The sequence below is a fragment of the Hyperoodon ampullatus genome (genome assembly GCF_949752795.1).
Source record: "Hyperoodon ampullatus genome assembly, chromosome: 9".
Taxonomy (NCBI): Eukaryota; Metazoa; Chordata; class Mammalia; order Artiodactyla; family Ziphiidae; genus Hyperoodon; species Hyperoodon ampullatus.
Genome location: NC_136922.1, coordinates 93,874,764 through 93,899,664, shown reverse-complemented (window position 1 = coordinate 93,899,664; position 24,901 = coordinate 93,874,764). Strand labels below are relative to the sequence as shown.

Genomic DNA, 24,901 nt, shown 5'->3' with positions numbered 1-24,901 from the left:
TGAAGGAGCCTCAGACCCTACTTTGAGGACTGCTGTTTGCATATCAAAAACAAAACAAGCAAACCTGACATTGGATCTAAAAACAATACCACAGTATTTCTGATTTAGTTATCTCTCAAGTTCTTTACCACCTTCACAGGGTATACTGTTAGTTCTCTGATGGAGAATTACTCTGCCTTATAACTATACTGTTAGAGTTTAAAGGTACCTCTAACAGGTGTGGGTCCAAGTATAAGGCAAAGCTTGATTTCTTCAACAGCAGAGACTCAGTTAAAATGTTTCTGATTTAATAAACATGCATCCTAAAAAATAGTTATCATTCATTAAATACTTACTCTGTATTAGATACTGCGACAGTAGGTCTATGTATATTGTTAAAGTCCCTCTGTACAGATAAGGGATTTAACGTTCAGAGAGATTGAACAACTTACCCAAAGTCACAAAGACGCTAACTGAATATTCATTCCAAATCAACATTTTTCCCTTGCAGTCTTCTATAACATGTTTCTCAGAAGCCATAAATAAACAAGTTTGGGAAACTTGTCTCCTTAGAAGATTTAAAATGTAAATCGCATTGTAAATGGCAATTTACAGAGCTGTATAGGACAGCTCTGAGAAAGTCCTACAGTAAAGGATATTGTTTTACAAACTCCTCACAAACAGATGTTTTTGTTTTTTGCTGTAGACTTATCTATACATATATATCTTATATATCCATTTATGTGTATACAGTTACACATATTCTTAATTTTATTTATGTTTTACATTATGTGGTCTGTTTTAAATAATGTGCTTATAAGTACATACAGTTCTACATATGGCTATTTGTGTGGATATATAACTGTGATAGGTTCTCTATATAGCTGCATGTATGGTGGAGGGTAGGAGATAGTTAACTTATACACTCGCTTTGTATTAAGATGCTTCTTTTTAGTTACATAGGTGAGAGTGTGTATGATTCCAGTTGCTTGCTATGTATCAATCAATCAATAAATATGTGCTTCTAGACTGAGCTGCAGGAGTCAACTTATGACCTTTCCTTCAAAGGGTCACCATACTACCATTCCTTCTGTTCTTCCCATGTATGAATGAGGTTTGTGTAAGCCTATTTCTTCCTTTCCTGGTGTGTTCTGAGAGCACTGGCTCTCTCTCCAGCCATTTCTTGCTTTCTTACCCAGAATCTAGCTTAGGGAATGACAGAGCAACCATCTTTCAAGATTTTGAAACAAAGTCAATGAGCCCAAAAACTGTCATCAAAGGGAATACTGGTGGTTGATGAAGAATGTATATAGAATTCTTAAATTTCTGTTTCTATAGTCTCCCTGTGAGAAATTAAGAAAGGAGGCAAAAACTGAAGACTTTTTCTACTAGCACATAATGTAGCAAGTACTGCCTGCAAGGATATTTGATGTTACCAAATGATACCATAATGGTAGTCTCCCTTTGTGATAACTCAGTGCGCTCTAGTACTTAAAATTTGGGCACTTATCTGTACGTATGGTGCACTTCAGTTAGGAGGTTAAAAATTATATAATAATTACATAAAAGGCAAAAGAAGAAATGAGAAGTCTTCCCTAGCTAGATAAAGCAAATGAACCATTAGGTGCCTGATGACTGGCTCTCAAGAGTAAGTAAGCCAATAATTGTATGAGAAGTCCTGTTTTAACAGAAAACATTCTAAATATAAAAAATCCTATATTAATGGCAGTCATAAGTCAAGAGTTTTATCAACCATTCTGATAAGTATGTAATTAACAGTACAAGCAAGATTCTATGGGAAAGAAAAAAAAACCTCCTAAATCCAGAAATCTAGACACCCTGTGAGTCAATATAAAGGATGTTTCATATCATCCACATATTTACATGTGTGTTTATATTCATGCATGTGTCACGCATATACACACACTAATGAAATACTAGTGAAAATTCCATGTACTTAAAACAAGATGATAAACACACTTTGGGGGTGGAAGGGAATACATTTTCAATAATCTCATAATCACTAAGAGTTCCAGAAACAAATGGCACTTTGAGAAAATGTACATAACAGCCTACCTAAATTGATAATATTTTGAGCCCAGAAACTAGGATCACAGTGAAATTGGATGGTATTGTTGGTCACTGGGGAAGCATCACACCTTGCTCGAAGGAGGTGCCGTAACCGGTATGTAATCTAGAAGAAAGCAGAGAGACAACTAAACATCAAAATCTTTATTAGCGGGCTTCCCTGGTGGTGCAGTGGTTGAGAGTCCGCCTGCCAATGCAGGGGACGCGGGTTCGTGCCCCGGTCTGGGAGGATCCCACATGCCGCAGAGCGGCTGGGCCCGTGAGCCATGGCCACTGAGCCTGCACGTCCGGAGCCTGTGCTCCGCAAAAGGAGAGGCCACAACAGTGAGTGGTCCGCGTACCGCAAAAAAAAAAAAAAAATCTTTATTAGGCAAATAATTTATTAAGTTCCCAATAAATACAAAAAAAAATGGTCTCTGTATCAAATGTATGCTAACACAAAATAAGCAATCATATATATATATAAGTTATAAAAAAGTGGACATACAATGCAGTTTTCCTTCCAAAACATGTTAGAAGTTTTGAGGTACAACTCAGTTAGCTATACTGTTGAATACAAAAAACTAACTTTAACTAGCTTAAAGTTAGTTTTTTGAATTATTTAAACTTCACAGAAGCACCAACCAAGTATTTGTAAAATAAAAAATTTTCACCAATTCTGCTCTTTTAGTTATTTTACTTACTCTTTCAAAGAAGGATGCAGAGTTGAGATTAGGTGGCTAATGAATTACAGAAAATACAAATTACTCTCTGCTCAGGAAACATAAGTTCAGCTCATAACTAGGCCTACTAGTGGGATGGCTCTCCTTGCTCCTATGCTGTGAATCTCGGGTCATCACACCACACCCCCATCTCCTCCACACTGCAGTCCTCAGTGAATACTCAGTCACTCTCCCTCAGTCTTGAAGAGTTTAGCTCCTGGCTCACCATCACCAACGCCAACATTACTCCTGTCTTAATTCTTGATGATTTTATATCCAACTAGATGATCTTTCTTTCCAGCTTACTCCCTTCTAGTGCCCAGATACCAATAATCCTACAAACCCTAAAGGTCCTATAAACCTTTGCTCGTAAAATGTTCCCTGTCCTTCGACCTCATCTTACCAATACCCTTACCCTAGCCCTCAGTTTCTCCTTATCCAGCTCAAATCCCAGGGTTAATCCTCATAATCATTTCCTGGTATATACCTTCAACACCTCTTTCTCTCACATGTCAAACCACACATACTTCCTTCTCTCTCCTCAACCTTTTCCCCAAACAACAACCAACAAACAACACTGGTTAAATCTAACTTTTGACTCACTATGATTGGACTGATAAAGGGACTGACCAAACTTCAAACACAGCCTGCTTACTTTAGGTAGGGCCCTAAGGTTGACGGGCCTCTGGTCCTTCACGTCCCTACTCTCCTAAATGACTATTTCAAACCTCCTTTCTCTTTTCAAATCTCCAGCATCTCCTCCCCCATTCTCCATCTCAGCTGATGGTCCTGATTACTGTTCACTGAAAAAACAGGAACAATCAGGGAACTTCCACAAACTTCCACCACCGACCAGTATTAGCATTCCCTCCTATCACAGTGGATTAACTGGCCACGCTTCTAGCTAAAGCCAATCCTTGCACTGGTGCAATAGTGCCCAACACCCTCTTGCCGACACAAAGACACTGCTCAGCAGTTTTCTCCCCTCTCCTGTATCCATCAAGCTTTCCATTTTACTGCATCAGTCCCATTAATACATAAACATGTTTAACTTTTCCCAGCTAAAAACAGAACTCTTGGCTCCTTTTCTCCCGCCATCAACTGCTCTCTTTTCTGGCAAAACTCTTCAAAAGACTCATCTATAATGTCCCCCATTCCTCTGCTCCCATTCTTCCCTGAAACCATTCAGGCTTAGTAGCTTTTCACATAGGTGGTCACTTGGCCCTCAGGGAAGCATTTTCTTCTCTTGGCTTTGAACAAACTATGATCTCATGGTTTCCCCCTTATTTCACCAGCTGCTATATTTTAAGGCCGCTGAGAATAGGTTTGCGTCCCAGTGTACCATCTCAGTTTCCATTGTTGGTTCTTTCACATCTCCCACACCAGGAATGTCCCAGGGCTCAGTCTTGCAACTGCTCTTTTCTCCTGCACCCACATACTTTAAGTGATCTCATCCAGTCTCATCGTTTATCCAACTCTTAAATTTATATCTCAAGCCTGGACCCCTCTATGAACTTGCACATCCAATGGCTTGCTCAATATCTCTACCTGATTCTCTAACAGGTACCTCAAATTTAATATGTCTAGAAGGGAACTCTTGATCCTTCTCCTCAAGTCTACTTGTCCTATGATCTTCCCCACCTCAATTATTGGCAACACTATTTTTCCTACTGCTTAGTCCTTGGTTCCTTTCTTTTCCTCATGCCTTACGTTCCACCTGTCAGCAAATCCTGTTGGCTCTATCATTAAAAGATATGGACAATCCTACCAATTCTCCCATTATCAACTCTACTGTTACTACCCTAGAAAAGCCACCTCATTGCAGAAAGGTTATAAATAGTCTCCCTTATTTCTCCCTTGCCTTCAACCACCTACAGTTTTTTTCCAGCGGCCAGAGTAATTGTGTTAAACTGTAAATCATATTCTGTCATTCCTCTCCTCAAGTACCTCCAATGGTTTCTCATCTCACTTAGATTAAAAACCAAAGTCCTCATAATCAACTACAAGGCTCATACTATTTGGCTTTCCAGTACTTCTGACCTTACTCATCCTACTGTCTGCTCTTTCACTGTGTTCCACCCTCTTAGGCCTACTTGCTGTCCATATCACAAATAACTCCCACCTCAGTCTTTGCACTTGCTGTCTGTACTTGTGCTCTGCCTGAATACTCTCCCTGAGTATCTGCATGGCTTGCCTCCTCACTTTCTTCAGGTATTTGCTCAAATATCACCTTCTTTAGATAGAATTCCATATCTAAAATCACAATCCTACCCCAATGCTCCCAGACTCTTCCCTTAATTTACTTTTCTCTAGAGCACTCAATACCATGCAATGGTCTACACATTTTACTTATTTTGGTATTGTCTATCTCTCTTCATTAAAATGCAACTTAAAAAATATATTTATTTATTTATTTGGTTGTGCGGGTCTTAGTTGCAGCTCACGGGTTCCTTAGTTGCAGCACATGGGCTCCTTGGTTGTGGCAGGCAGGCTCCTTAGTTGTGGCATGCGAACTTTTAGTTGTGGCAGGCAGGTGGGATCTAGTTCCCTGACCAGGGATCAAACCCAGGCCCCCTACATTGGGAGTGTGGAGTCTTAGCCACTGCACTATCGGGGAAGTCCCTAAAAATGCAACTTCTTGAGGGCAGAGATTTTGCTTTGTTTTCTGTTCCCTTAGTACTCAGAATGCCACCTGATACATAACAGGTATTCAATAAATAATTTTAGAATAAATAAGTTTGCTTCATTCAATTGCTAAATTATCTTAAATAGCTATAATAAATTCTGTGTAAAAAAACGTATTTATTTTGGGACCATGTAGAATACATGGCACAGTGTTTAGCAAACAGCACTCAACACAATGTTCTTTTGCCTAAGTTTTTCTACCTTTCTTAATTTTTTTTTGCATCTTCTAATAATTCTCATTATAAAACATGTTCATAATATGCTAAGCAAAAGAATTATGGCAAAAACTTTCCTATGAGGAGTCATAAACTCTGGCTACTGTAAAAGATAAATAAGGATTAATTAAATATACTTGTTGATCCCTTCAGATGTATCTGAACTTAAAGTCAGGTTTCACACTGAAAACTTAGCTACTGTTCAAAAAGCAAAGGACAAAATTATTTAAAAAACTATGGAAGATGTCAAAACAGCTTTTCAGATGGCAATACTGTATACTGTCTCCTTCCTACTGAAGTTAAAATAAACTTAAAAAAGAAATTTAGTATTCGAGTTTCCAGTCCTGTAAAATATAACATAAGGTTTTGTCTACACTTATTTATAGCTTCTGACAAGAGATGTTATCTGCTACCTTATTTATTTACCATCAATCTTTCATTGAGTTCCTATATATCAAGCACTGGGTAACACAAAATTTTTACCCTTTAAGAAGTAAAAAGTCTAATGAAATTCACAGAAAAATATGTAAATGTAATAACAGTAGGTAAAAATCAGTAATAGTATGATGGATATATGCATAAGGTCTTTGTAAACACAGAGAAGGGTAATCCAACCCAGTGTTGGTCATGGAAGGCTGCCAAAAGGAAAGGAAGACACATCTAAACTGAACCTGGTAGTCTCTACAAAGATGAGGATCTACTCAAGAGAAAGAAAAAGCATTCTAAGAAAGGGTAACAGTACCCAGGCAAAAGATCATGACATTCTGAACCCTGAGGACTAAAAGCAAAGAATTGCCGATGAGATATTCAGGAAACATAAAGAAAGTCTTTGAAGATTAATTATATGGGAGGACAGGGGAAAGGGAGTAAAAAAGATTGTGGATTTCCCTTTTACTACCTATACCTTAACAGCTTCCTAATCACTAGTATTATAGAAATATCTATTGCTAGTAAAAAGAATAACTGTGTTTTACTCTCCTGGTCTCTTCTGTCGGTACTTCTTGCCTTCCTTCTAAATAATATAAGGATAAACTCAATGTTTAACAGATGACAGAAGAATCCTAAGGAAGTACTGTGAAAATGTTTTAAAATATATTTAAAACTGGACTTCTGAAAGGATCCTGCTATTCCAATGGGTTTGGTCTTTTACTGATTATAATTCCTACAGCAAAAAAAAAACGAACTAAGAATTACAAGCTAAGCTTGAAATTTCAGGCCAGTAAGACATTTCTTTTTAATTTTTAAGCATATAAAAGCCATCATTAAAAAATAACCTTAGTAAACATGGCTATATATATGAAGCATAGAAGCTCTAAAGGACAGAGTTGCATAATATAGTGACTTTCCAATTTTCTGAGGTTAAAAATCCTTCTAAATGTTTAAAAGTAATCACAAGCCTTAGCTCTGCATTCACTATAGGTAAATTATTTTGCTAGCTATATCTGCTGCTAGTGATGCGCTTGGGTTCCACAGGCTTTTAAAAATTAAAAAACACAATTTAGTAAATCAGGAAGCTGGTAATACTGGTTCCTTATGCTTCACTGTGTTTATTTTCTCCTGTGTATAATATAGAGAACAATCTTCCTCTCTCCTATTTCAAGAGATCATTGCGCAGATTAAGTAACCCCATCTTCGAGTTTTTACTGTTTTCTTTGTATTATAATCACAAACAAAATCATAGAATAAAATCAGAGAAACAAATTCTTAAACTGATAAGGAGATTGAATATCTGATTGTGTGAATAACATGTTTTCTTACACACATACAAATAAAAATATTCATAATGGGTCTAGTTGAAAAAAAGACAATTCTCTCATTTTCTCCTTTTATCCCTGTTTTGTTTGACTTACAGGAAAATATAAGTAACAGAGAAGGTATGTACTGTATAGAAGCTGTTTTTCATTAGACCAATGAAGCAGTAAAAAGGAAGAAAAAGAAAAAAAAGACTCAAGATTGACCACATCATTGATAATTATGAAAGAAAAAAATCTTAAGAGTTGAATACAATTCATGATTAGGAATAGTTACAAATCAGTTTTCTAATAAGTTACTCAATATTTGAACCTAGTTTACAGAAGTTTATCCTGAAGTGCATTTCCTTATTACAAAATGGTGGTAGAAAATTCCTTTCACAAAACTGAGTGGGTGAACAGAAAACAGATTTGGATGTCATAATTTGATTTCAAAGTGTAAATCTCTGTGGAATCTTTAATAAAATAAGAGTAAAGCAGGAGTTTTTAAGAATGCTTATATGGTGTGACTTCCACGGCTGAATGTCTTCTAGATCCTTGCTACTAACGGTGTGGTCTACGGAGCAGCAGCAGCAGCATCACCTGGGAGCTCGGCAGAACTACAGAGTTTGGCCTCACTCCACATCTACTGAACCACCTGATTAGTATGCAGTGACTGTATTTTCAGTAGCAAGGTTCTAGACTATTCTGAAAACAGCTGAACAAATGAGAGCCACTTTTCTCTAGCAATGGGGTTGAAATATCCAGCACCATATATCACTGACAGAGTAAACAACGTAGTACAGACAAAAGGAACACAGCCTCTGGGTTCAGGTGTCCAAGCTGAGTGGCCTTAGGCATGTTACTTAACTCTGTGCTTTGGTTTCATCACCCATACAATGGATGGATAGGTATACCTATCTCATAAAAATGATATAAATGTTTAAATAAAATGTTACATGGAAATGCTTAGGATTAGTGCCTGGCACACTACGGGTGATCAGGAAATGTTTACTCTTATCATTATTGTTAGTATTAAGTTCAACTGTCACTAAGACAGAGAAAACTTGGAAAAGAACAAAACAGGAGGGATGATGGTAGATTAAAATTGAAGATACGCCTCAATCATGGCAATATAAGATTTTTGAAAACCAAAATATTTTGATTGATAAAAATTATAAAAAGCATTTAAGTACCAACAGACTAATGAACATTTCTAAATTTTAAGCATTCTAATAACTCCATTGTTTCTCTCTGTATTTTGATAGTATGTTAAATGCCATACTTAGTTTATCTTACCAGTCGCTTGCTATAAAGTAATGCTGTACTGCTGCCACTGGAAACTGCCCATTTAGAAAAATGCATGACATGTTCCAACTGTTTAGAAAGTCCGGCCACTTCCTGCTGCTGTTGCATAAGTTTCATTCGATGATCTTTTGCAAGACTCTGAAAAAAAATAGTTTCAAAATTAGTTCTGCAGGGCTTCCCTGGTGGCGCAGTGGTTGAGAGTCCGCCTGCCAATGCAGGGGACACGGGTTCGTGCTCCGGTCCGGGAAGATCCCACATGCCGTGGAGCAGCTGGGCCCGTGAGCCATGGCCGCTGAGCCTGCGCGTCCAGAGCCTGTGCTCCGCAACGGGAGAGGCCCCAACAGTGAGAGGCCCGCATACCGCAAAAATAAAAAATAAAATAAAAAATAAAAAATAAAAAATTAGTTCTGCATGTAACATATATTTTAATGGTCATCTTCAGATTACCCAATTAGAATAAGCACCACCTCTAAGAACCCAGGTGATAGTAACTTATCCCTTGGTACAAAGGCTCATTCTCACTGAAGTAAAAACCGTGCCCCCAGTGCTGCAGCCACCACCGACGCCACCCTGCCTCTGCTGCCTGCCCCTTCTCTCCAAGGCCCTTGGTCTGGTTGTACATATTTTGGGATGCAGGTTTCTGTTCATGCATCTTCCAGTATCCAAAGAGGTACAAAACCGTGGATTAGCTATAATACAGTAAATGCCCATTAAATTCAATACTCAAAAATAAAATAGATGTACCATCCAGCAATCAAGTAAAGTTACCAGATCACATGATTTACTCAGCACATGATTTCACCTTTTAGGCATTCTTATCCTGATTGCAACTAGTTTGTGCTAAGTCATGCCACGTGGTAGACAACATTTATGCTTTGTGTGTAGTAAAAAAAAAAAAGGAAGCATATAATTTTTGTCTATTGAAAATTACCATGGGAACCAACTGATATAGTGACTAATGGTACCAATGCACTCTCAAAAAAACTACAGAAAAGCAGACTATAGAATTTCTCTAAGGGAAGTATACAAGCAAGAACACAGGTTAGTCAAAAGTGGAAGAAAAACCCACTGAACCTGTGCTGTTTTAAAGGTCTCTAACCCCAAATGTCCTTTACCTGGCAAGGAAAGGAGGAGAGAACAGGACGTTCTACTAGCTCTAAAAAAAAGTTTAAAAGTAACATTGCTACACTCCAATATGAAATTATATCCTCAATAGAGAAAATGAACCTAGATCCTGGCCCTAGTTGGTTTCAAATTTGGAAAATACACATATGCTAAACTGAATTAAGTCATTGCAGTGACTATCAGTGGCTTTGTCATATCTAATTTTAAGTCCAGAGATAATTTACTTATTAGGCTATTTCTGACCTCTGTAAAAACTAAGCGTTACTTTGGAGACATTCTAGAAAGATCAGAAATTCTGTTGACTTTTAGGGATGTTGCAAATTGAGAATCAGAAGCCCAAGTTTCTTGGTCTTCTATAGTAACAAACTATTTGGGTCTTGGGTCTTAGTAAATACTGACTACATTTATTTGCCTTAAAGAAGGATTCTGTGAACCAGGAGACTGGGTATGAAGACTGAAAGCATATATATATATATATATATATATATATATATATATATATATATATATATATATATGCTTTTTTTTTTTTTGCGGTACGCGGGCCTCTCACTGTTGTGGCCTCTCCTGTTGCGGAGCACAGGCTCCGGACGCGCAGGCTCAGCGGCCATGGCTCACGGGCCCAGCCGCTCCGCGGCATGTGGGATCTTCCCAGACCGGGGCACAAACCCATGTCCCCTGCATCGGCAGGTGGACTCTCAACCACTGCGCCACCAGGGAAGCCCTGAAAAGCATTTTTAAAAGGTGCTGCAAAAATTATAAGTCAATAAAGTTGATTTAAAATAATACTGATGACGAGGTTCATCCCTAGAGATTTGGGGATGGGGTCATCTTTTGTTCTTTATCTTGATTTTTAAAGAACTCCTCAAGTGATTCTGACTTACAGTGAAGTTTGGAAACAGCCACAGCAATGTGTGCACTATTCATCTCTGAGAAGCAAATCTATGTGACATTTGATTTTAAGCAGAGCTTTGAAATCTTTTAAAATAGTTTAAATGCTTCTATCTAAAAAAAAAAAACCAAACAAACAAAAAAAACCACACCATCCCCCCGCCCCCCAGAACCCTGAAAACACAGTTACTATAAATGGGGTCTGATTCCTCCTAGCCAGAATACCTTTTCTCTAAGTATTTGTTTCCAAAAGGAGAGAGAATTATTTTGGTCTTTGTTTCCTGTATGATTGATAAACCATGGGAATGACCATGCTTTCCCAGGAGGAAGAGAACCTTCTGACAAAGACCTTATAATTTTTTTCTTTTTTTTTTTTTTTTTTTTTGCGGTGTGTGGGCCTCGCGCTGTTGTGGCCTCTCCCGTTGCGGAGCACAGGCTCTGGACGCGCAGGCTCAATGGCCATGGCTCACGGGCCCAGCCGCTCCGCGGCATGTGGGATCTTCCCGGACCGGGGCACGAACCCGTGTCCCCTGCATCGGCAGGCAGGCTCTCAACCACTGCACCACCAGGGAAGCCCCAAGACCTTATAATTTTGTCAACTATAAAATAAAGATGTTGAACTAAATTTTTTCTCTAAGGCTTTTTTAAAAATCTTCGAACATCAGGATTCTTTTATTCTCTTCTTAATTTGCATCTCTACTGTTAAATTCTTTTTGCACCAATATATTAAAAGAATACCAAAATATCATGCAATTAATATTATGTTAAGATACCATGTAGAAGTTGTAACCTCATGTTATTTGAGTCAAACGCTGACTCTGGATCTTGACCTTCCTGAATGTAAGAAAGCTGATTAAGTTAGTAATATTTTTCTTACCTGCAGTGACAAACAACTATCTTAAGTGCCTTGAGCATCTCTCCCTGAGTACTGCTTTCACAATTAAGACTGCTGAGGGCAGGAGGCACATCCTTTTACCTAATTTCTCATAAGGTTAAATGTATATATTTGAGAACTAAATATAACTAACTTAATGTAACTTTCTGAAAAACTTTGCTCAATTGCACTCTTTTGGTGACCCAAAGCTGTCAATTCAATGAATCTCTGAAAAGATTCATCTCTTTACATCTCTTTAATATTTACTAAGCTCCTCCTTCAAGCAAGGCATTATGCTTTGTGCTCTGAAGTAATCAATAGGATTAAGACATTCCTACTGTATCATAAAGCCGTAAACTGTCAGCTACAAGGTAGAGCCTGAAAATGGAGAAAAATATTACTGAATCAAATGTAAACAATTATATGAAAAAGGCTGTGATTTCAAATTCACAAATACATGAGAAAATACTACGTTAAATCACTACAACATACTGTCCCATTAACAGTAACTTACCTCAAGCTGATGCAGTAGAGCTTTTCCTTTTTTATTTATTTCTACCATCAATGTAAATATGGCAACTTTAATATCCTGTTCCACCTGCTTCTGATTTTGATTTACTTCAATTATCCTGAAAATTAAACAAAAGGGGGAAGTCTAAAATCTAAGGCAGAAGAATTGTTTTACAATATGTAATATTGATTTTCTAAGCCCTAAGTTAGACCAAAAAGTTTTCATCTCTTAAAAGCTTAGCTTTTTCTAAGGGTCCTTCAGTTTAAATAGACTTTCTTGAAGATGAGATAGCAGAAATATTAATTCTTCCAAAAGACATAGTCAATTCAATATTAAAATCAAAATGTGTAAAACTGCAAGAGAATGAACACATCTTAAGAAAACATTATTTGGAAAGATTATGACACCTGGAAAAATTCTCAGCCTAAAAGGACGGACAAAAAAATGATTTATAAACAAGATAAGGAAAACCAGGACTGAATGAGTTCTACTGTACTCACTGCAACTAAGAAGTAGAAAAGCTTAAATGTGTCACTATTATCTTAGTCATCTGAACTGTTACCCATTCATTATATCTGAATAAAAGCAGAAAGACAATAATAGTAGTTTGCTACTTTTAATAACATATTTGTCTTGAAATAAGCAGCCAAGTAACTATATGTTTTTATCAACCAGCATATACATTTTTTCCTTTGATTAGAGAAAATGGGAATGCTATTTTCATGGAGATCAAGATGGACAGGAAAAAAAATACATAGCATTATACCAGAATATCTTATAAAAGCAGAAAAAGAATAATGACGCATCCACCATCAAACATTCTGAGATAAATAAAAGGCTTCATTTCTTCTGTCTGCTTATCTTCCAAAACTTAAGATGAAGAGGGCAGGGATTTTATTCTCTGTTGGAAATTCTTTTTTTTTTTAAATTAAAGTATAGTTGATTTACAACATTGTATTAGTTTCAGGTGGACAGCAAAGTGATTCAGTTATACATACATATATATATTCTTTTTCAGGTTATTTTCCCTTATACGTTATTACAAAATATTGCGTATAATTTCCCTGTGCTATATAGTAGGTCCTTGTTGGTTACCTATTTTATATATAGTAGTGTGTATATGTTAATCCCAAACTCTTAATTTATCACCCCCCCACCAATGTTGGAAATTCTTCAAGATAATTATTTGACATCAATATTGGCTAGAGGATCAAGGAAACCAGATAGGTCTAGGAAGCAAACAATCTCAAAACAGACAAACAAACAAACGAACAAACCAAAAAACCAACTAATTTAAATCCTCATGATGGTAGAACAGGATGAAAAAGGGACAAGTAATGCCATGTTTGCACATGCATAAAGATCAATTAATAGCAAAGTCAGTCCAGTAAATTTAATCCTTCTATAATCAGGTAGCTATAAAGATACAAAGAATTAGCACCTAATCCAAAGAGTCTTTAATTTTTACCACAATTCAAAAACTAAAATCCTTCCACAACATAATGTATTATTTTATAAAAAGAGCATAAACTACTTAAAAAAAAAGGTAAAAAAAGTATTTGGAAAATTCACACTATCTGATTTTAAGACTTACTATAAAAAGCTCTAGTCATGAAGAAAGTGGGGTATTAGCAAGAAAGAAAAGCACAGTGGCAAGAGAGTCCAAAATAATCTCACACGTATATGGTCAACTGATTTTCAACAAAGGTACCAAGGCAGTTTAATAGCAACAGGATAATCTTTTCAACAAACAGAACAAGTGTTGGAACAAATGAATATCCATATGTTAAAAAAAAAAAAAAAAAAAAGAGTAAACTCTGGCCCATAGGTCATACCATATACACAGTGAAAGAGTAAGAAAAAAGTAAAAAGGGTGAATTTCATCAACTGTGGATCGTTTATATAAAATTAGTTATTTTACAATTACTACTGTTTGCCACTAGATGGTAGAGATTATCTACCCTTATCATTCCATAAATATTCATTATATATTTTCAATTACTCAGATACAAAATTTTAAACCCACCAATTACATCAATTTGGCAAAAATACAGTACTGTTATTAGAATATGACAAAGGAGATAGTATTTGGTCAACTACAGTTCTCATGTGAAAGAGAAAGGTAAAATGAAATGAGAGCTGATAACAAAAGAATAATAGAAACTAAAAGACACACAACAGAACTTTTATTATCACAATGTATAATAGATGTAATAATAACACCAGGGAGTCAAGAAAAGGTTAAATTATGTTTAAAATCTCCTTTAAGGAAAGCAGGTAAGCCAAGGAATTCCTTGGAAAAAAGTACCAAATGCCCCACCCTAGCCATGTTGAAAAATGATAGTAACAGACTGTGACGACTGATCTTAAGGAAGATGAACTACAAAAAGGCTGATATACTTTTCCCTATGAACAACATTCAAAGCCCCTGCAAGGCTTCTCTTATTCAGGCTCTTTCTAATAAGCATTTCTATCTATTTAAGCAGTGACATGTTACTTTCATGTGCAAAACAACGAAAGAAAGGGGACATGGGATTTCACAGGTGTTGTAAAATGTCAGCATGTGCCTCAAATGGGATGCAAAGGGGGGTACTAGGCAAACTCCCTCCTCCCCACAGAGGTCAATGGTTTGCTCTCCAATCACTGAATTTTAGGACATGAGCCTTTGGACAGTTGATGATTTACTCCCTTGGAGGACAAACAGTATAACAAGCAATATGTAGAAGCTGTTCAAGTATTGGATCTGACAAGGAGTAAAAGGTATGTGAAACAGTTCAACAAGCCCTGTCTCCTGGTGTTCTATGATCTCTGCCTCATTGCAGTTAAAAGCTGACAGCTCAGGGGAGGCATCTCTAAGTCTAGCAATCCTTAAAATAGCAATTATCTATCTAATTAAGTGTTAAAATATTTTACAGTACTATAAAAATTGTTTTGTTTTTAAATCCTGGCATTTCTTGGATAATTGGAAAACACAAAATAATTAAAAATTATTAATACTTACCTGATAAATGAGCTGTTATTAAATGTAGCTTATTACCATAATAGTTTTGAAATTTCATGGCTGAAAAGAATACTTTCCAAACTTCCCAGAAATCCAAAGTTTCTGGAAAAGTCTTATCAACTATGTGTTATTAGACCCATCTGACAGCTTACTTGGATGTACTTCACCATGAGTTAAGTAAAATGTCTGTTCTTAAAGTTAATATACTTAACACATTATATATAGATGATTTAAGTAATACCATAAATACAAATTTACCTGTTTTGGATCTGATTTCCTGTGAATTTTATGTATTTTGTTTTTTCCATCAGTTTGGTGATTAGTGTATCTATGATCACTTTCTGATTCTGAAAAGCTTCTTCTATAAATTGATATCTGAAAAAATAATAAGCAATTTATTTCACACAAATGTCTGCCTAAAATAAGGAAGAGCCCCAAAGCAAACAAATAACTAATAGGAAACTATTTATGAGTATACAGGATATAAATAATAATCTTTTAAAAATATCAAATATATCCATAGAAGGCAGGCTCCCCCACCCAGATTCTCTCTTAAAGGGGGAGTCTTTACAGATATTAATCATGGACACTCTATTTTTTTAATTTCTATTTTAAAAATAAATAAATTTATTTATTTATTTTTGGCTGTGTTGGGTCTTCATTGCTGTGTGCGGGCTTTCTCTAGTTGTGGCGAGCGGGGACTACTCTTCGTTGCGGTGCATTGGCTTCTCATTGTGGTGGCTTCTCTTGCTGCATCTAGGCATGTGGGCTTCAGTAGTTGTGGCGTGCAGGCTCAACAGTTGTGGTGCACAGGCTTAGTTGCTCCACAGCATGTGGAATCTTCCCGTACCAGGGCTCGAACCCGTGTCCCCTGCACTGGTAGGGGGATTCTTAACCACTGCGCCACCAGGTAAGTCCATGGACACTCTTTAAATAATTTTTAAAATCTGAGAAAAACACACATTCAATCATTCACAGTTTTACAAGCTTAACAGGCTCCCTTGGCGGACCTGGCAAAAAGTAATTATAGATAAACATCTATGTAGATCTATTAACTATTTTGCAATTTCATAATTATGAAAGTTTGATGCTTTGTAAACAAATATTTTGAAGATCACTTTTAAATAACAGGTAGTTGTGCTACAGGTCACAAATAACAAATATTGCATGCTTTGCATGCTTTTAATAAATGGGGGGAAGTGAGGGGATGGGGGCAAAACTCCTGATGTTATGCCTTGCATGTGACAAAGCTTCAAGCAACAATATCATAAAATAGTTCAATTTAAAAAAAAATTGACTTGAAAGTTAAGATAACAACCTCTGACAAACTATGTAAGATGACTCCAAAGGAGCTCTAGAGAAACAGATGATGTGTAAGATACATAAAAAGTTTTATTAAAAGTTTTTCATAAAATGCACAAAATACATTATTTTACATAATGTGATTTAAAAGTGTGAGTGTAATTAAATCAGTAAGTATTATAAGTAGGGTTGCCAGAGTTAGAAAAAAGGGGGAACACACACTTAATAATATTTCTATTGGATTTCTTTTGTACATAATCATATCATTTGTAAATAATGACATTTAAAATTCCTTCTTAGGTGCAAGTTTTTTTTATCTTAGTAAATTTTTTTTTGTTATACACTCTTTGGGACCCTAATACAATGTAATTATTAAATGAAATGATCAAACTGGTCATCTTTATTTAGGTTTATCCTAAACTCAATGCAAAAAATTTACAATATTCCATTATGATGTTTTCTAGCTCTTTTCATAGATAATCTTTATCAGGTTTGAGAAATTTTCTTTTATTCCTAGTTTGCTAAGATTGTATATCATGGACATACATTTTTTCTTGACTGTTTCTTCTGCCTCTGTGGAGATGGTCATATAATTTTTCCTTTATTCTTTTAACAGGACGAATTACGTGAATGATTTTCGAAGGTAAAATGAACTTTGTACTCCTATAATAAGGCTAACTTAGTTGTGATTATATTATCCAAAAATCACAATGCTCCTGGACTTGGTTTCCTAATGTATTTCTTAGAAATTTTAAGTTCATTTCATAGGTAAGACTGGTTTATAGTTTTCTATTTTGATTTCTCATAATTCATTCTTTACCGTTCTATGGACAAGACTGTATAGGAAAGGCATTATTTTAACCTTATCTATTTTGTAGATTCATCAGTGAAATCATTTGGGTCTGTAGTTTTCTTTGTGGGATTTACACTAAATTAAAGGACTGTTCTGATTCTCTATTTTATATTGTGCTAGTTTTGGTAAGTGTATTTTCTAAGAATTATCCCATTTCATGTAAAAATTTTCAAATCTATTGACAAAAAACCTTTTTATATTTTTAAATGCCTGTAGAAAATGTGGTGATGCCCCCCCTTTTCACTCCTGGCATTGGTTTTTTGAGTCTGTTTTCTTTTTAATCATTCATAAAGAGATTTGTTAATCTTTTGAAAGATCCAATTTTTATCTTTGTTTCTGCATTGTATTTATTGTATCCTTTTTGCTACTTACTTTGGGTTTAATTTGCTGCTTTTTCTAACTTGAGATAAATGTTTAGGACATTTACTTTTTATCCTTAATATCTAATATATGCATTAGCGGTATATATTTTCCTCTAATCATGGCTTTAGCAGGATACGTCAAGGATAGTATTTTCACTATCATTCAGATAGAAATATTTTCTAATATTCATTGGAATTTCTTCTTTGATGCTTTATTTAAATTTATTTTTAACTGCTTATCTTTGAAATAATTTCAAAGTTAGATTTGCAATAGCACAGAGATCTCACATATATCTTTACAAAGATTTTCAAATATTTCCTCAGCAAAGTCCTTTAACTCCTTAATATTTAGTATGCATTTCCTAAAAACAAGGACATTCTACTATGTAACCACAGTATAATTACTAAATACCGGAAAACTGACATTGAGACAATACTTTCATCTAATCTACAGACCATTCTCCAATTATGTGATTTGTCTCAATAATGTCCTCTATATCATTTCCCCTCTCTAGTCCAGGATACAGTCCAGGATCATACATCATTGCGTTTTGATATGACTTACATTTCTTCATTTTCAAATATATGGAGATTTTTCTCATTTATTATTGTTTTCTAGATTGACTGCATTGAGTTTACACAAGAATTTATATGATTTCGATCTTCTGAAATGTAAAACTGCCCTGGCATATGGTTAATTAATTTTTTCCTTTTTTATGTCTGGAAATAATGTGTATTATTGGGTGCAGTGTCCTAATGTCCATGAGGTCATTTGCTAATTGTGTTTTTTGACTCTTACTGAAATATCCTTACTGAGTTTTAGTCTGCTTGTTTTGTTGATTACTGAGAGAAATATGTTAAATTTCCCACTATGTGGATTTGTCTCTAAGTTCTGTCTTTCTTCTTTATATGTTGTAAGGCTACGAGGAATATAAATTTAGAACTATTATATCTTTTAGATAAAAAGAGCCCTTTATTGTTATAAAGTTTCTCTCTTTATCTCGAATAATGTACTTTGATATAGCAGCTTACCTTTGATTAGTGTTTGTATGGCATAGCTTTTCTCATCATTCTTTTTATATACTTAGGTTTTAGATGTTTCTCTCACAAAAAGCAAGTAGCAGATTCTCTATTTGCTTTCTTATCCAGCCTGGAATCTTTTAATTTGGAACATTTTATCCATTCACGTTTATTATAATTACAAATATATTTAGAGATGTACCAACTTATAAATCCCATTTGTTCTTCGTTCCTATTCTCTTTTTTGGCCTGTGTTTAGACTAATTAATTGTTAATTTTTCTACTTCCTCCCTCTGTTATCTTGATAATCATATTGACTTTTACTATTTGCTTAGTGACTACTCTATGCATTAAAAAATGCAGATCTTGGGGCTTCCCTGGTGGTGCAGTGGTTGAGAGTCCGCCTGCCGATGCAGGGGACACGGGTTCGTGCCCCGGTCTGGGAAGATCCCACATGCCGCGGAGCGGCTGGGCCTGTGAACCATGGCCGCTGAACCTGCGCATCCGGAGCCTGTGCTCTGCGACGGGAGAGGCTACAGCAGTGAGAGGCCCGCATACCGCCAAAAAAAAAAAAAAAAAAAAAAAAAATGCAGATCTTAACTTATCATCTAAGAATAACTTGTAGTTTCCTACCTTCTTCCTAAGTGATGCATGAACCTTAGAACGTGAACTCCATATCCTCCTAACATGTCTGTGTGATATTTAACACACACGACACACCAAGACATTACTGTTTAAGTCAACATTTAGATTTACTCATACTTATCATATTAGCCATTCTTTCCATCATGCATCACCTACCGTTTTTCTTCTGCCTAATGTGTGCTTTCGTGAGTGTTTACTGCGGATAACTTCTCCCAGTTTATTTTGTCTGAAAATGTCTTTCTTATGAACCTTCATTTCTGAAGAATATGTTCACTGGGTATAGAATTTTAGTTTTATAGTATTTTCTTTTTGCACTTCAAAAATATTACTTTATTTTTTAATTATCCTGCTGGGGAGTTATGGGGCTTCTTGAATATGGGCTAGATGTCTTTCTTCAGTATTACAAAGTTCTAAGCCATTATATTCTGCCCTCAAATGTTGCTTCTTTCCCATTCTTCTCTCTCTTTCTTGGACCTCAATTATACCCTGTGTTACATCTTCTCGATCCCTCTTCCATTTTCCATCTTTCTGTTTATCATGCTTCATTTTGATGTTTGCTTAATTTTCTCCCAGTTCATTAATTCTCATTTCCTGGCATGTCAGATCTTCTCTTAAACCCTCTATTGAGTTAATTTCAGTTACTGTAATGTAAGTTCTAGACATTGTTCACATTGTCTTATCTCCTAGCATATTTGGTTATTTCTAATTGTGTGCTGAACCATTTTGTAAAACTCATTATTAAATAAATCTGAGGTCTAGGATGATGTTTTCTTCCTCCAGGGAGGATTTACATTTTATTCTACCAGGTACCTTGGGGCACAAGCAATAAGATTTCAATTTAATCCAACTTGGGGTACTGAGAAGATCTGATTCTGCACTTTAGTTCCAGTGAGGAACTGTAATATTTACTAGCTCATTCATCTTTACCATAATAGTGTAGACTTTCAGAATCCCAACTCAAGGCAAGAAGAAGCCTTTAATCCCTGTGACCCTGAACTCCAATACCTGTCTTTCAGCCCTGTGAGCATATTAAAAGCACCCCTCAACCTCTAGGCAAATGCTTCCAAGGGGAAAAAAGCCTGTACCATTCTCTGTCCCCAATCCAACCCAATCCTGGTCCAATAATTCTTTATTACCAAGCTCTAAAAATATCTTATCAATGATTTCTGTATTTTTTCCATGTTTTCTAGTTACCCTCACTGGTATGGCTGGTCCAAATTACCTAGTCTGCCATTATTGGGAGACCTTTTTCAACCAATTATATCTGTATCAGTTTATCAGAATCTTACTGTTTAATTCAGTTGTTGCTAATTCAAATGCCTATGGAGGACAGGTTTAAAAGTAAGCTTTGGTAGGAACTATGATGAATTAGAAGAGCATGCCCATCCTAAAGAGGACTAAAGTCAATTCCAGTCAAATACTGACATGAAAGTGTTGAATATATGGGACCTAGGGTTAAAACAGATTCAATTTTCTTAAAAAACAAAATAAAAAAACCAGAAAACAAAAAACAAAACCAAAGCCAGAGATCTAAATGTTTTTTTAAATGTAAAATCTTATTTACAACGCTGGCAACTAATTCCATACAGTCTTAAAAAGTGCGTCAGCCAGTGGTTCTCAGCTAGGGTGATTTTGCTGCCTAGGGCATTTGGCAACGTCTAGAGACATTTTTTGGTTGTCACAACTGGGAGAATGCTACTGAAATCTAGTAAACAGAGGTCAAAAGTGCAGTTAAACACCATACAATGTACCAGATAGCCCCCACAACAAAGGCAGCAGCACCAAAGTTGAAAAGTCTTGAACTAGGCCAACATACTGATGGCCAAACAAAACATTATTTGCAGATGGCCATTTGGCTGAGGTGCCAGCAGTCGTCTAGTCCTCATAAAGCTGTATTATAAATCTATGTATGTAGGAAAGATGCAGGTACCTGTGCTCTTTATGTTCTAATAACTGGCAGTCCCGACATGTCAGTTTGTCACATGTTTCACAGTAAAGTTTCAGCTGCTCCTTCTTATGAAAAGGACAAAACACTGGTCGCTGACTGGTCACACCAACTGCCTCTGTAGAGACAATGGGAGGCAAAAGAAGAAAGTTAACATAACGGAATAGTAAATAATTATTAGATTGTTCATTTAAATTCAAGTCCACTGAGATATAAAGGAGCTACAGTTTCACTGATACCACCATTCCCAGCAGGTTTTACAGATAATAAAATATTAAGTATTTTTTGCATTTCTGGAGGAAAAGATAAATGAGCTTTCCACTTTTCAGTGTAAAAATTAAAATTAATTCAGGAGAAAAAGAAAGTGTGTAGCTAAAAAGATGTTTTATGAAATTAAAAAATCTTAATAGCCCAGATAAGTGAACGGAACCAACTGGAATGTTTTGTATTCCAAATGTGAAAGTTTTTTTTTTTAATGCAATGCAGAAAAATCTAATAAAAATGTATAAAAGAGGTGGTAGAAAAATTATTTCCCCACTTTTGCAAAATTCTTAACAGAGGATACCCATTAACACAGAGCTAATCATAAAGTTTACACTATTACACTGTAGTCATCCACATAACTTCTTAATAGTTATCTAGAGTGGAGATAAAACTGGGCAATGCTTATGTTACAATGTTAAATAGAAAAATTAGAATACAAATAAATACAATGACTGATTAAACAATACCAAGGTAAGCTGAGAGGAATTAAAAATAAAATTAATGAACTAAAAAATATATTGAGGGTAATTAGATAAATTTAGGGATAAAAACAGAAAGGTAAACTACTATTTAGTCATATTAAAAAGGGAAAAATATATAAAATTCTGAACAAAAAAAGGAAAACAACCAGATAGAGAAAATCAGCAATGTATTAAAAGAATACTAAAAGCACAACACATCAAGACCAAATGGAATTAATTCCAGCAAAGCAAAAATTGTTCAATATGACTATTGTCATAGCTCCCTGCACCCTTCTCCTTGAGGTTCATATCATCTGGGCATCACAGATGATGGGTGACCATACATCCTTAGTTGGCTTGGGACATCCTGGTTTGTACCTGCTCTTCAGGAATAATTATAGAGCTTCTGATTTAGATAATTATGACATCATGTCATCCCTTTATAGACTTCCTCTATTCATGAAGAACTTCAATCCTGACTCATAGTCATCCTCCTAGCCCTTAGTCTCATCATCATCCTGGATGATTCAGAGGTCCACAGAGAGTACCACATAAACAGTTCAGACCTTTTCATCTCTAGAGACCTGTACTTCATTTTAGCTACTTATTCCATTTCATACACACCATGGTCCCACCCTAGATTTATTGTCCATTACTGTTCCATTTCTCTAATCATAAATTCAAATATCCCACTCTAATACCTTCTACTTTCTAACTTCCCAATTCTTAGTTAAACTACTCTCACTGTACCTCACTGATATTTCTAGTCCGTAACCATTTCTTTCGCCCTGTCAACTGACACTGTCAACTTCACTTTCTTTATACAGTTAAAATCCCCAAATTCTTCATGTCAACACATGCCTATATCCACATCTCTTATCCTGTGGAACTTCTAGAATGTTGGTCCGGCTAAACCCCAACCCTAAATAGTTCAATTCTTCTCTATAACTATATCAGACTGCCGAGGACTGATAGAGGAAGTTTTAAGGACTATACCAAAATGTAACCTTGATGCTACCAAGCAATCCTATTTCCAAAGCTAGAGCTCTCTTTCAACTGGAGTTATTTCAAATATCCTCCGTATTTCTTACCTTTCAGTCCTATTTCCTCTGTTCTCTTTTTCAATAGATGGCTGACTTTACAGAAAAACAGAAGTCTTTCTAGAACTAATCTATTAAATTTACCTGAGTATATACCTGGCCTTTTCTCTTTTGTGTCTCTTCTTCATCAGTGTTCTCAGAAATTATATCCCCCTTTTCCTGGCCTCATCTCTTACTTCTCTCCTTGCATCTTCTCTCCAGCTACACTCAACATTCCCCCTCTGAAAATTTGTGCATGTGCTTCAGTTTTCCCCACCCTTCTCATTTATGTGATGAACTTCCATTCATCCTTGAAGTCCCAGATGTGGCCTTCAATGTAAATCCCCAAATCTGAGTTTGGTACTCCTTTCATGTGCTCCTACAGAACTTATGAGGCTAAACTATGATTGCTAATTTGTTCACAGTCTTCATCATACTAATAACTCCTGGAGGGTAGGAAGTACCTATCTTATTCACTTTTTCATCTCTTTAATCTAGCAAAGTTCCTGGAATATAGAATAGGCATACAAACACTGGTTGACTCAATGAATAAAAAGCAGTGGATTAATTTTTAAACAGAAATATACTAATGAGCCATAAAAATCAACAAAATGCTGATAAATATTACAACATGGATAAAACCTGAAAACACTACTGTGGTAAGTGAAATAAGCCAGACATTGAGGGACAAATACCATATGATTCCACTTGTATGAAATATCTAGAATAAGCAAATTCATTGAGACAGATAGTAGATTAGAGGTTAGCAGGGAATGGTGAGGAGAGGAGAATGGGCGATTATTATTTATTGGGTACAGTTTTTTTTGGAAGGGCTAAAAAAGTTTTGGAAATGGTGGTGATGGTTGCCTAATACTTTGAATACAATTAGTGCCAATGATTTGTACACTTAAAAATGGTTAGAATGTCAGATTTTAAGTTACACATATTTTACTATACAAAAAATGTTATTAGTGAACTTTACATTATAAGCAACACAATAAGAACCCAGAAACCATAATTAAATACATAAAAAGCAAAGCTTCTTTGGTTATCTACATAACAAATATCATGAAACAGGTTTACTACAAGAATATCAGAGAGAAAAGAGTTGTAAAACTTTTTTTAAGCCCACCCCTTATCATCTTAAAAATAAGAGATAAGAGAGAATATAAGTTTTTAAAATTTTTTAAATTTTTATTGGAATATAGTTGCTTTACAATGTTGTGTTAGTTTCTACTGTACAGCAAAATGAGTCATGTATACATATATCCCCTCTTTTTTGGATTTCCTTCCCATTTAGGTCACTATAGTGCATTAAGTAGAGTTCCCTGTGCTATACAGTATGTTCTCATTGGTTGCCTATTTTATACATAGTATCAATAGTGTATATAGAAAATAAGTTTTTGTTTTTGTTTTCTTTTTGCGTTACGCAGGCCTCTCACTGTTGTGGCCTCTCCCGTTGCGGAGCACAGGCTCCGGACGCGCAGGCTCAGCGGCCATGGCTCACAGGCCTAGCTGCTCCACGGCATGTGGGATCTTCCTGGACCGGGGCATGAACCCGTGTCCCCTGAATCGGCACGCGGACTCTCAACCACTGTGCCACCAAGGAAGCCCCGAAAATAAGTTTTAAAGGCAACTTTTTCACATGTTGTACATTCATAACAAATTAAGGCATTTATAGGAGAAGGAGGGTTGTGAGTATAAATATAAAGCAGAATTCTGTATCTATTCATACTGACCAACATTTACAAGTATTCAAATTCAGCCATAATATAGACTTCCTTGTACTAAAAGACAAGAGTATATTTAATGCTTATGAGTGTATCAAAACAAGTTAGCATGGGAAAGAAAGAATGACTTGG

General features: G+C 35.8%; 1 protein-coding gene across 1 annotated transcript in view; it reads right to left on the bottom strand.

Moving 5' to 3' along the window:
* The window catches only part of TRIM24 (tripartite motif containing 24), a gene marked incomplete at its 5' end in the record, with an annotated part of 81,710 nt that overhangs the window by 13,819 nt on the left and 42,990 nt on the right, over positions 1 to 24,901 (bottom strand). The window contains 5 exons of the mRNA XM_079711858.1: positions 2,056 to 2,173; positions 8,698 to 8,844; positions 12,111 to 12,225; positions 15,367 to 15,483; positions 21,221 to 21,353. Of these exons, the coding sequence (XP_079567984.1) occupies positions 2,056 to 2,173; positions 8,698 to 8,844; positions 12,111 to 12,225; positions 15,367 to 15,483; positions 21,221 to 21,353 (630 nt within the window). The remainder of the gene's footprint in view (positions 1 to 2,055; positions 2,174 to 8,697; positions 8,845 to 12,110; positions 12,226 to 15,366; positions 15,484 to 21,220; positions 21,354 to 24,901) is intronic.